The following is a 13,168-nucleotide window of genomic DNA, read 5'->3' on the forward strand; positions in this document are numbered from 1 at the left end:
TTTTAAAGATACAAAGTCTCGCTGTGTTGCCCAGGCTGGAGTGCAGTGGTGCAGTCATAGCTCACTGCAGCCTCAAACTCCTGGGTTCAAGCTATCCTCCCGCCTCAGCCTCCTGAGTATTTGGGACTACAGGCATGCACCATACCCAGCTATGTGTTTTTTTTTTTTTTTTTTTTTTTTTTTTTTTTTTTTTTTTTTGTAGAGATGGGATTTCACTATGTTGCCTAGGCTGGTCTTGAACTCCTGGACTCTAGAAATTCTCCTGCCTCAGCATCCCAAAGTGCTGGGATTGCAGCCATGAGCCACTGTGCCTGGCATGGAAGCATATTTGGGTGTAAAAGGGAATCAGGGGCCAGGCATGGTAGCTCACACCTGTAATCCCAGCACTTTGAGAGGCTGAGGGGAGTGGAACACCTGAAGTCAGGAGTTTGAGACAAGCCTGGCCAACATGGTGAAACCCCATCTCTACTGAAAATACAAAATTAACTGGGCGTGGTGGCTCACACCTGTAGTCCCAGCTACTCAGGAGGCTGAGACAGGAGAATTGCTTGAGTCCTGGAGTTCAAGCCCAGCATGGGCAACATAGTGATACCTCATGTCTTTAAAAACCAAAACAAAACTGGGTGAGATCAACCAGTGACTGAGTATAAGTGGAAAAAAGAGGTCTGAGTTCAGGATTTAGAGATTGTGTAGAAGTGGCCGGGCGCGGTGGCTCAAGCCTATAATCCCAGCACTTTGGGAGGCCGAGACGGGCGGATCACGAGGTCAGGAGATCGAGACCATCCTGGCTAACATGGTGAAACCCCGTCTCTACTAAAAATACAAAAAACTAGCCGGGCGAGGTGGCGGGCGCCGGTAGTCCCAGCTACTTGGGAGGCTGAGGCAGGAGAATGGCGTGAACCCGGGAGGCGGAGCTTGCAGTGAGCCGAGATTGCACCACTGCACTCCAGTCTGGGCGACAGAGCGAGACTCCGCCTCAAAAAAAAAAAAAAAAAAAAAAAAGAGATTGTGTAGAAGAGGAAGAATCAGCAAAAGAGACAGACTGGCCAGTGAGGTAGAAGTAGAAGGAGAGCCAGGAGAGAGAAGGGGTATCCCAGAATTTAAATAAACAGTAGATGAAAAGAAACAGTAGATGAAGGCAGAGGGAATGTGATCAGCTGTGTCAGATGCTACTACACTAAATCAAATAGAATGATGAAGCCTAATTCAATATTACATTTAACAATTTTTGTGTAGTAGTGGGGAACAATAATGAATTCTCCACTTTTGCAACAGGTTCTTTAGAATGGAAGGAGAGGAAATGGAGATAACACACTTAGACAACTTTTTAAAGGAGTTTTGCTGAGAAGATCAGAGAAAAGGGCTAGGCGCGAGAGAGGTGGGGTAAAGGAAGGAATTTTTAAGTTGGGAGATTTTATGTTACATTTTTCTGCAACTATTTGAACATAATGCAGTAGTAATGGAAAAATTCATGTTGTGAGAGAGAGGGGTTGTTGCTGTAGTGACAGCTGAATAATCAAGAGGAGTTGAGATCCAGTGCAGAAGTTAAGGAGTTGGTTTTAGATAGGAGCACAGAGGAATAGTGACAGGAGTACATGGATATAGATGCAGGTAAATTAATGGGTGTTGCACTTTTCTTTCATGATGATCATGTGATACTTTTTGACTTCAAAACCATCTTTACAATATAGGGAGAATGCCTTCAATTTCCTAGCTATAGAGATAGGAGAATGAAACACGGCAAAATAATAAAATGTTAGCTTGCATCACACAGCATGTTAGTATCAGAGCCAGAATTATAAATTACTTCTTGTAAGAATCATCACAATAATGTGTAGTTATCTATTGATCTCTGATGGTTTTCTTAAAATTATTTTTGGTTAAAATATGATTTAAATACAGCAAAATGCATAATCTAAATGTTACAGTTCCATGACTTTCGGCAAACACATACCACATTTCCATCCCCCAGAAAGCTGTTTGAGGCTTCTTCCTAATTGGTCCCTACTACTTGAGCCTCCCCTGCCCACCCCACACAGGCACATGCCATTCTGATTTCTTTCACCTACATTAATATTTATCTCTTCTATTTTATATACATAGAATCATATAATGTGTGTTCTGTTCTTAAACCTACCTCTCTCACTCAGCATAATGTTTCTGAGATATATCCAGGTTGTTCATTGCTTTTTATTGCTAAGTAGTATTTCATCATATGAATATACTACATTTTATTTGTCCATTGTACTGCTGCAATTCATCAGATTTGTGTGCCGTTAACTTGTTTCTTTTTTCCTGAATCATTTATTGCCTGGATGTTAACTTTTTTTGAGATATAATTCAAATACCATAAAATTCACCCTTTTAAAGTATACAATTCAGTATTTGTTAGTATGCTCACAAGATTGTGCAACTATCACCTCCATATTTCCAGAACAATTTCTTCACCCTCCCCACTCTCAGTCCCTCCCCCTCCACCAAAAAAAAAAGCCTTGTATCCACCAGCAGTCACTCTCCATTTCCTGGCAACCACAAATTTACTATTTCATGGGTTTACCTATTCTGAACATTTCATATAGATAGAATCATAAAATACTTGGCCTTTTATATCTGCTTCTTTCACTTAGCATAATATTTTCAAGGTTCATCTGTGTTGTAGCATGTATCAGTCCTTCATTCCTTTTTTTTTTTTTTTTTGTAAGGGAGTCTTGCTTTGTTGCCAGGCTGGAGTGCAGTGGTGCGATCTCGGCTCACTGCAACCTCCGCTTCCTAGGTTTAAGCAGTTCTTCTGCCTCAACCTCCCCAGTAGCTGGGACTACAGGTGTGTACCACCACACCCAGCTAATTTTTGTATTATTAGTAGAGATGGGGTTTCACCATGTTGGCCGGGATGGTCTCTTATCTCTTGACCTCGTTATCTGCCTGCCTTGGCCTCCCAAAGTGCTGCAATTACAGGTGTGAGCCACCGTGCCCGGACCTTTCATTCTTTTTTTTTTTTTTCAGAGACAGAGTCTCGCTCTATCGCCCAGGCTGGAGTGCAGTGGCGTGATCTCAGCTCACTGCAACCTCCACCTCCCAGGCTCAAGTGATTCTTCTGCCTTAGGCTCCCGAGTAGCTGGGATTGCGGGCTTGCATCACCACACTCAGCTAATTTTTGTACTTTTAGTAGAGACGGGGTTTCACCATGTTGGCCGGGCTGGTCTTGAACTCCTGACCTCAGGTGATCTGCCTGCTTTAGCCTCCCAAAGTGCTGGGATTACAGGTGGGAGCCACCACATCCAGCCCCTTTCCTTCCTTTTTACAAGTGAACAATATTCCACTGTGTAGATACATAGCACATTTTATTTATCCACTAACTGATGGACATTTGGACTGGTTCCACTTTTCGGCTATTATGAATTCTATTCACATTTGTATACAAGTTTTTGTGTAGACATACGCTTTCATTTATTTTCGATATATACCTAAGAGTGAAATTGCTGAGTCATATGATGACTCTGTTTTGTTTTGTTTTTGAGACGGAGTCTCACTCTGTCTCCAGGCTGGAGTGCTGTGGGCATGATTTCAGCTCAGTGCAACCTCCACCTCCCGGGTTCAAGTGATTCCCCTGCCTCAGCCTTCCGAGTAGCTGGGACTACAGGTCCATGCCACTACACCTAATTTTTTGTATTTTAGTAGAGACGGGGTTTCACCATGTTGGTCAGGATGATCTTGATCTCCTGACCTCATGTTCCACCTGCCTCGGCCTCCTAAAGTGCTGAGATTACAGGCGTGAGCCACCACTTGTCTTTCCTTTTGTTTTTTTTTAAGAGATGATCGGCTGGGTGGCAGTGACTCACGCCTGTAATCCCAGCACTTTGGGAGGCCAACTTGGGTGGATCACCTGAGGTCAGGAGTTCGAGACCAGCCTGGCCAACATGGCAAAACCCTGTCTCTACTAAAAATGCAAAAAATTAGCCAGGCTTGGTGGCACACCCCTGTATTCCCAGCTACTCGGGAGACTGAGGTGGAGAATTGCTTGAACCTGGGAGGTGGAGGCTGCAGTGAGCTGAGATCATGCCACTGCACTCCAGCTTGGGCAACAGAGTGAGACTGCATCTCAAAAAAAAGAAAGAGACAAGGTCTTGCTCTGTGCCCAGGCTGGAGTACAGTAGTGTGATCATGGCTCACTGCAGCTTCAACCTCCTTGCAGCCTCAACCTCCTGGAGTCAAGCGATCCTCCCTCCCCAGCCTCTTGTGTAACTAGGCCTACAGACACATGCCACCATGCTTGGTTAATTATTAAGTGTTTTGTAGAAACGGTCTTGCTATGTTGCTCAGTCTGGTCTTGAACTCCTGGGCTCAAGTGATCCTCTTGCCTTGGCATCCAAAAATGCTCAGATTATAGGCATGAGCTACTGTGCCTGACCATAACTGTATGTTTAACCTTTTGAGGGACTGTCAGACTGATTTTCTAAGTGGCTACACCATATTGTGTTCCCACCAGCAGTGTTTGAGGATTCCAATTTCGCCACATCCTTGCCAACACTTGGTATTATCTTTTTTATTATAGCCATCATAGTGGGTATGAATTGGTGTCTCATTGTGGTTTTGATTTGCATTTTCCTAATGACTAATGATGTTAAACATCGACCCATCAGATTTTCATTTTTAAAATCTAAGATTTCAATTTATTATACATAGAACATACTAGTACCATATGTGATCTTTCTTTGAACCTTAGGTCAAAACTGCATGATGTAAGCCTGTCCTTTTCACACATAATCCTTAGCAGAGTAGTTAACTAGACTGAGTAAACATTCAGTAAATTCAGATAGTTGGCATTTGTAACTGCAGAGAAAGTCAGCAACTTTATTTGCTTGTCTAGTCTGTTTAGCATATCACTCTTATGATTTGATAAACATAAAACAAGTATTCTCTCAGGTATTAAGTTAATTGAGTGTGTTTGTTCAAGACCATAGAGTTGGTATAGCACAATTATAAGATATCCAGATGACAAATTTATAAAATAGGCTTTTTAAGTAGTCTTATGTCTCTTTTACCTCTCAAATCAGGTCATCTAGATGCACTCCTGAGGGGCTTGGTTCTGGGAAAACTAGGAAAAGCAGGACATAAGGCAACGTTAGAAGAAGCCCGTCGTCGGTTTAAGGACCACGTGGAAGGAAAACAGATTCTCTCCGCTGATCTGAGGAGTCCTGTAGGTTTTCATGATAAATTCCCTTAACTTATAGGTAACTACATCACTTTGTGAAGCATGGAACTTTTTTTTTTTTTGAGATGGAGTCTTGCTCTGTCGCCCAGGCTGGAGTGCAGTGGCTACTTGGCTCACTGCAGCCTCTGTCCCCTCAGTTCCAGTGATTCTCTTGCCTCAGCCTCCTGGCTAGTTGGGATTACAGGCACCCGCCACCACGGCCGGCTAATTTTTGTATTTTCAGTAGAGACAGGGTTTCGCCATGTTGGCCAGACTGGTCTTGAATTCCTGACCTCAGGTGATCCACCTGCCTTGGCCTCCCAAAGTGCTGGGATTACAGGCGTGAGCCACCATGCCCGGCCTGGAACTTTTTTTAAGTGCCAAAATTGACTTAAGAACTGACGCACAAACCTATTTTAATATATACGCACATCTAACTCTATTTTAATATATACCATTTAAGTGGTTTATAGCCATCTTCTTACTTGTTTAAAGTTTCTCAGTCAGCATTGCAGTGCTGAAATGTGATTAGCTGTGCATATACCCATGATAGCTGCTGTGCTCTGCTGGTACAACATGCCATTTACCTTTGTGGTTGCTCACAGGCACTGCTAGCTTCTTAACTACAGTTCGTTTGTAATATCCACATTTATAATATTTACTTTTTTTGTTTTGAGACGGAGTCCCACTCTGTTACCCAGGCTGGAGTGCAGTGGCACGATCTTGGCTCACTGCAGCCTCCCCCTCCTGGGTTCAAGCAGTTCTCCCTGCCTCAGCCTCCTGAGTATCTGGGAGTACAGGCGTCTGCTACCACGCCCAGCTGATTTTTGTATTTTTAGTACAGACAGGGTTTCGCCATGTTGGCCAGGCTGTCCTCGAACTGCTGACCTCAAGTGATCCGCCTGCCTCGGCCTCCCAAAGTGCAGGGATTACAGGCGTGAGTCACTGCAGCCAGCCAACATTTACAATATTGTTTACTGGCTTTCTGTCTTTTCTTAGTATTAGAATACTTGAAACAAGGTATATTTAATCAAATGACTTATTTTTTGTCCCTGTATTCTCTTGTAGGTCTATCTGACTGTTTTAAAGCATGGTGATGGCACTACTTTAGACATTATGTTAAAAGTAAGTATATTTGAGAAGACTCCCATTTCCTGCTTTTGAACTTGGATAGACACACAGTACACCTCTAAATGGTTTAAAAAAAAAAAAAAAAGTCCTAGAAAAGAAAAATGCATATTGTAGACATGCAAGTATTTTAAAACTGTGAGAAAATTATATGTCTATCCATATATTACTGTATCAGTATTATCAGTATGATGCCAAAGACATCTTACTTTTCCCCACCTTTTTTACTCACTTTATGCATCTGAAATCTTTTTTTTTTCTTTTTTTTTTGAGACAGGGTCTCACTCTGTCACCCAAGCTAAAATGACATAATCATGGATCACTGCAGCATCAACCTTCCAGGCACAAGTGATCCTCCTGCCTCAGCCTTCCAAGTAGCTGGGTGTGATAACCACACCCAGCTAATTTTTGTGTTTTTTGTAGAGACAAGGTTTCACCATGCCCAGGTTGGTCTCAAACTCCTGAGGTCAAGTGATAACACCCACCGCAGCCTCCCAAAGTGCTGGGATTACAGGCATGAGCTACTGTGCCCAGCTGAAATTTTAACACTGAAATAATGTTTGTTTTGATTAACAAGTCACTTTTTTAAAATTTTATCTTCAGTGTAAACTTACTTGGGGTTCTGCCCATTGTAAGCAAAAGGCTTGTTTCTGTGCTTAGGTTCTGTGCTTAAGAGGTTTGTTTTTGTACTTAGAAAAGGGATAGACAGATGATGATTAAGTGTCTCAAGCATTTGAGCTATGCCGGGGTCCTTTATTAATAGACAGGAAATGAATTCACCTGCCTTCATAGCCTCTCTAGTTTTCCCAGGGTAGTTGGCATATAATTAAACTCTGACTTAGACAAAATATAGATAAAACTTTCCATATCCTCATAATGGCAGCAATCTGTTTGAAACTTTGAATCAACAGTAGTACTGTGAAGCAAATGCTATCTCCAGTCCCTATCCATAGTTACCGGTCTATAAGGAAATGGCTTGAGTGTACTGGCTACATGAGAGGTGGAGGTAGCCAAATCTACTTTTTAATCATTAAATAAAATGTGCACAATGTGCCTAAAAACCCATTCGTTAAAAGATCCACGCTTAGGACAGGAGTGGGATGTGCTTTACTATCTCTACCTTTCATGGATTAACAACACTCTTCTGACTTCAAGGGAGTTCATGATAATCAGCTTCATTGTAGAAATAGCTCTAATGATCATAATTGCAGATCTAAATTCTGATATTGTGGTTTTAAACAGATCCTCTGAAAAATGATTAGGATGTCTGAAAAGATAAACTTTAAGAAACTGTGCCTCAAAATGTACTGCTTTACCCATGTTGTAATAGGTTTACTTTCTTTTTTTTGAGACGGAGTCTTACTTTGTTACCCAGGCTGGAGTGTAGTGGCGTGATCTCGGCTCACTTCAACCTCTGCCTCCTGGGTTCACATGATTCTCCTGCCTCAGCCTCCCGAGTAGCTGGGACTACAGGCACCTGCCACCACACCCAGCTAATTTTTGTATTTTTAGTAGAGACGGGGTTTCACCATATTGACCAGGCTAGCCTCGAACTCCTGACCTTGTGATCCGTCCACCTCGGCCTCCCAAAGTGCTAGGATTATAGGCGTGAGCCACCATGCCTGGCCTACTTTCTAAGAATATAAAAGTTATATTTGGGAGAGCTGGACATGGTGGCATGCACCTGTAGTTCCAGCTTCTCAGGAGGCCAAGGCAGGAGGAGCTTTTGAGCCCAGGAGTGCAAGCCTGCAGTGAGCTATGATTGCGCTACTGAACTCCATCCCGGGTGACAGAGCAAGACCCTGTCTAAAAAAAGACCCTAAAAAAAAAGTTAGTTTGAGTTTACCTTCCACCTGACCATTAAGGTCCCTTCTCAGTCTTAATATTCTGTGAACCTGTGTACTATAAATGATATGTATGAAATGGGATATTTGATATTTTTTTCATCAATTCCATGATGATATGGAAAAAAATAGGGGTTCTGAAAATTTCATGGCAGATACTTTGACATTTTCATGTCATGGCACTTTTAAGATTTTCCACAAGTATGTGTATTTATTAAGAGTTTGCATTTATTTAACACAAGGGAGCTCACGATAATCAGCTTCACTATGGAAATAGCTCTAATGAAGTCTGAATCATGGTTCTTCAAGAAGCCATTTGGTAAGAGATGAGGAGGGTTGTCTTATGACGGTAATTTAGGAATAATGTGGCAGGGTTAAAAAACATTAATTCATAGTATATTTGAAATATGGTGTTAGAGTGCCATCTAGTGGACTCGAATTCAACAGGTTATCTTTGGAGGAAAATGCTTCCTGAAAGCCAGAGGTTCAGACCTTGAGCTGAAAAGGGCCTTAGAAATTGTCTGCCCACATCATTTTACACATGGGGAAACTGAGACCCAGAGGGATTAAGGACTTAGTCAAGATCACACAGCTAGAGGCTAAACTGGGACTAGAATCCAGATCTCCCAAGGTCCTTTCTGTTTTACTGCACTACTTCTCAAGAGTCGAAAGGGGCCAGGCTTGGTGTGGTTCATGCCTGTAATCCCAGCACTTTGGGAGGCTCAGATGGGAGGATCACTTGGGGCCAGGAGTTCGAGACCAGCCTGGGCAACATGGAGAAACTCCGGCTCTACTAAAAATAGAAAAATTAGCTAGGTGTGGTTGTAGTGAGCTAACACCATTGCCCTCCAGCATGGGCAACAGAGCGAGACTCCATCTCAAAAAAAAGAGAGAGAGAGAGAGAGACCAGCCTGGTCAACATAGCGAGACCCCATCTCTAGTTCTTATAAAATAAAATTGTTTATTGGAAAAAAAAAAAATGTCCAAAGGAAAGGAAGAAGAAACTGAGAGCTTTGATGAGGTCTCCAGATATGACACTCTGGTCAGTGTTAAATCTTAAGGGGTAGAAAAGATCAAAAGAGTCTAAATTGTCTTGGATACATAGCTCTTATACATTTATAGTTCTAATTTTTAAGAATTATAACATTTTGTTTCTGATTATGAAAAAAAGATTTTATATATTTACTGTGGAAGATTTAGAGACTAGAAAAGTGTAAAGAGGAAAATAAAACTTACCTGTAATTTAAAAAGCAGGTAGCAAAAACAGCATGTATAACATGCTCTCATTCCAGATTTGATAATGTACATATAGTAGTAATTTTATTTTTTTCTTTATGCTTCTCTGTCTTTCAGATATTCTGCATTCAGTATGTGCTGCTTTTGCAGTTAAAAAGTGTGAAGATGCGGCCGGGCGCGGTGGCTCAAGCCTGTAATCCCAGCACTTTGGGAGGCCGAGACGGGCGGATCACGAGGTCAGGAGATCGAGACCATCCTGGCTAACACAGTGAAACCCCGTCTCTACTGAAAAATACAAAAAATTAGCCGGGTGAGGTGGCAGGCACCTGTAGTCCCAGCTACTCGGGAGGCTGAGGCAGGAGAATGGCGTAAACCCGGGAGGCAGAGCTTGCAGTGAGCTGAGATCCGGCCACTGCACTCCAGCCCGGGCGACAGAGCAAGACTCCGTCTCAAAAAAAAAAAAAAAAAAGAAGTGTGAAGATGCATAATCCCACTGATCAGAAACCATCATTAATTAATACTACCATTTTGATGTATTTCCAGGGGTTCTCCCCCACCCCTATTTTTTTTGGAAACACAGTCTTGCTCTGATGTCCAGACTGGAGTGCAGTGGTACAATATGGGCTCACTGCGACCTCCACCTCAGCCCTCCAAAGTGCTAGGATTACAGGCGTGAACCACTGTGCCCAGCTATATATATATATATATATATTTTTTTTTTTTTTTTTTAATTTAGGATCATTCTCCTTTGTCTACTTTCTTACATATACTTAAATATAAGAACATGTTTGTATCATGAGATATTCTTAAAATATAACTTTAAATAATGCATTTTTATAAGTAATTACAGTATTCATTTTCAGTTTTTCACTATTATAAAGTAATTTGATGAACTGGTATAAGATGACTAATGATTAGTTTGTTCTTTTAACACAGAACATTAGCCAGATATCAATAATATAAAGAATCTGGCTATGATAGATTTTACCTCGTAGATCTTGATGTTAAACTAGTCTGAACTAATGACAGGCTGTTCATCTGGTGAGCATTTACATCTAGTGATTTATTTAGTGTAACAGCAGATGACAAATTTAGTGCCAAAGCATCATTTTTTTCTCTTTTTTTTTTTGAGACAGAGTCTCGCTCTCTTGCCCAGGCTGGAGTGCAGTGGCACGATTTTGGCTCACTGCAACCTCCCAGGTTCAAGCGATTCTCCCACCTCGGCCTCCCGAGTAGCTGGGATTACAGGTGGGCACCACCACACCTGGCTAATTTTTTTTTTTTTTTGTATTTTTAGTAGAAATGGGGTTTCACCATGTTGGCCAGGCTGATCTCGAACTCTTGACCTGAGGTGATCCACCCGCCTCGGCCTCCCAAAGTGCTGGGATTACAGGTGTGAGCCACTGCACCCGGCCCAAAGCATCTTGAAAAGTATTCTCTTTTGTTAATGTAATGTCCTGCCATTCTTCCCTAGTGAGAATATAGAACCTAAGTTTTACCTTATTGGGGAAGAAGCTCATACAATTATATACAGAACATCCAAGGGAGAGTTAACTATTCCAATCTTTATCTTTTTTCCTGTAGCTTCATAAACAAGCAGATATGCAAGAAGAGAAAAACCGAATCGAAAGAGTCCTTGGCGCTACTCTTTTGCCTGACCTGATTCAAAAAGTCCTCACGTTTGCACTTTCAGTAAGTTACAGTGAAAACTGCATTTAGAGTGAATCATTAGCCATCTGTGACAAGTGTCTCTGATTCAGCTCTGATCCTCTTGAGCTGCCTTAACCCTAACTAAAGCTTCCTTTTCCAGATCAACTGGCTTGAGTTTTTGTTACTGACTTCTGTTTTTCTCCCACTAGTGGCGAGAATCAGAATTCTCTCTCCAGAATGGAAACTATGAGGACAGGGACTCTTGAAAACTGGGAAACTGGCTTATGCCTTTGCTTACTTTGTGTCTCTTCCTTTCTTAAACCTATAGGCTCCTAAGCAAGTATCTGTTGAGCAGTCTGTCTGTCTGAACCTGTCTCAGTACCTCATTCTTATTTTGGTTGATCTTTAGGTTAAACATTATCCTCTTTGCTGAGAACTTCTGGTGCCAGTTATTCCTAAAACAAGGAATAAGTGTCTTCAGTGTGATTACTTCAGTGTCAACAGTATGTTGCACTTTCTGGTACCAGAATATGTTTTTGATACACTAGACTTTTAGCTCTTTCTTTTTTTAGGAAGAGGTACGTCCACAGGACACTGTATCGGTAATTGGTGGAGTAGCTGGAGGCAGCAAGCATGGAAGGAAAGCTGCTTGGAAATTCATAAAGGACAACTGGGAAGAACTTTATAACCGATACCAGGGAGGATTCTTAATATCCAGACTAATAAAGGTATGTGAAAAATTTTGAGTAGCTTGCTAATCATGGATATTATTGAGTGACATCCATGATTCACTACACCCATACATTGTGGTCTTTGCTCTTTAAAAGTTTCCTATGGCCAGGCACAGTGGCTCACGCCTGTAATCCCAGCACTTTGGGAGGCCAAGGTGGACAGATCACCTGAGGTCGGGAGTTCGAGACCAGCCTGGCCAACATGGTGAAACCCTGTCCCTACTAAAAATACAACAATTAGCCAAGCGTGGTGGCGTGCGCCTGTAATCCCAGCTGCTTGGGAGGCTGAGGCAGGAAAATTGCTTGAACCTGGGAGGTGGAGGTTGTGGTGAGATGAGGCCATTGCACTCCAGCCTGGGCAATAAGTGTGAAACTCGGTCTCAAAAAAAAGTTTCCTTAAATAGTTACTGGCTTTATTTAAGGACTTCTCCATCTCCCATCACACATCCTTTATAACAGACTGAAGTTGGCAGAGAACATAATGATTTGTTTTTAGGGTAAATGGAAGTTTGTTCCCAGCCTCTTTTAGTTTCACTTACTATTTAAAACCATTGTTTTACAGCTATCAGTTGAGGGATTTGCAGTTGATAAAATGGCTGGAGAGGTTAAGGTAAGGAAAACACTGTTTACTCTTCACTTTTCAATCTAGTAAGTAAAAACAATAACCTGGTTGTAATTATAGTGTTGGGATAATGTACTGTAGCATCTCTGTGTTTTTGTTTAGAGAAAGACATCATGCAGGGCCGTATAGGCCATATTAAGAATTTCCTAAAAATAGCCGGGCATGGTAGCTCACACCTGTAATCTCAGCACTTTGGGAGGCCGAGGCGGGTGGATCACCTGAGGTCAGGAGTTGAAGACCAGCCTGGGCAACATGGTGAAACCCCAAATTAGCTGGGCATGGTGGTGCACACCTGTAATCCCAGCTACTTGGGAGGCTGAGGCGGGAGAATCGCTTGAGCCCAGGAGGCAGAGGTTGCAGTGAGCTGAGATCATGCCATTGCACTCCAGCCTGGGTGACAGAGTGAGACTCTGTCTCAAAAAGAAAAAATAAAAAATTTCCTAAAAATGATGGAAAGCCTTCAAATGGTTTATAAAACAAGGCAGTGACTTGATCTGATTTGTGTTATAAAAATTTCAGTCTGGCTGCAATGTAGATAATAGTTTGGAATGAGGAAGAGAAGATGTTGGGAAGCTAACTCTCCCAGCAAGAATGATAGAATAGCTTACAGTAGGGTCGTGGCAGTAGTGGAGGAGATGGAGTAATGAAGGAGATTCAAGGGCTTGAATTTGTTAACCATTAGTTCAACAATATTTATTGATTGGCTTCTCTGTTGTGAGCATATCTGGGAGAGGAAGAAAACAACCCAGGATAATCCTCAGGTTTC

General features: G+C 42.0%; 1 protein-coding gene and 1 long non-coding RNA gene across 4 annotated transcripts in view; one reads left to right on the forward strand and one right to left on the reverse strand.

Moving 5' to 3' along the window:
• Nucleotides 1-13,168, forward strand: part of NPEPPS (aminopeptidase puromycin sensitive) — a 98,288-nt gene that overhangs the window by 82,437 nt on the left and 2,683 nt on the right. For all 3 annotated transcript variants that reach the window (XM_010379358.2, XM_010379359.2, XM_030923088.1), the window contains 5 exons: nucleotides 5,055-5,197; nucleotides 6,260-6,316; nucleotides 10,984-11,091; nucleotides 11,622-11,777; nucleotides 12,343-12,390. In XM_010379358.2, the coding sequence (XP_010377660.1) occupies nucleotides 5,055-5,197; nucleotides 6,260-6,316; nucleotides 10,984-11,091; nucleotides 11,622-11,777; nucleotides 12,343-12,390 (512 nt within the window). The remainder of the gene's footprint in view (nucleotides 1-5,054; nucleotides 5,198-6,259; nucleotides 6,317-10,983; nucleotides 11,092-11,621; nucleotides 11,778-12,342; nucleotides 12,391-13,168) is intronic.
• LOC115894788 overlaps nucleotides 1-13,168 on the reverse strand; it is a 58,168-nt gene that overhangs the window by 28,119 nt on the left and 16,881 nt on the right. The window lies entirely within an intron of this gene.

The sequence above is a fragment of the Rhinopithecus roxellana genome, chromosome 19, assembly GCF_007565055.1.
Source record: "Rhinopithecus roxellana isolate Shanxi Qingling chromosome 19, ASM756505v1, whole genome shotgun sequence".
Taxonomy (NCBI): Eukaryota; Metazoa; Chordata; class Mammalia; order Primates; family Cercopithecidae; genus Rhinopithecus; species Rhinopithecus roxellana.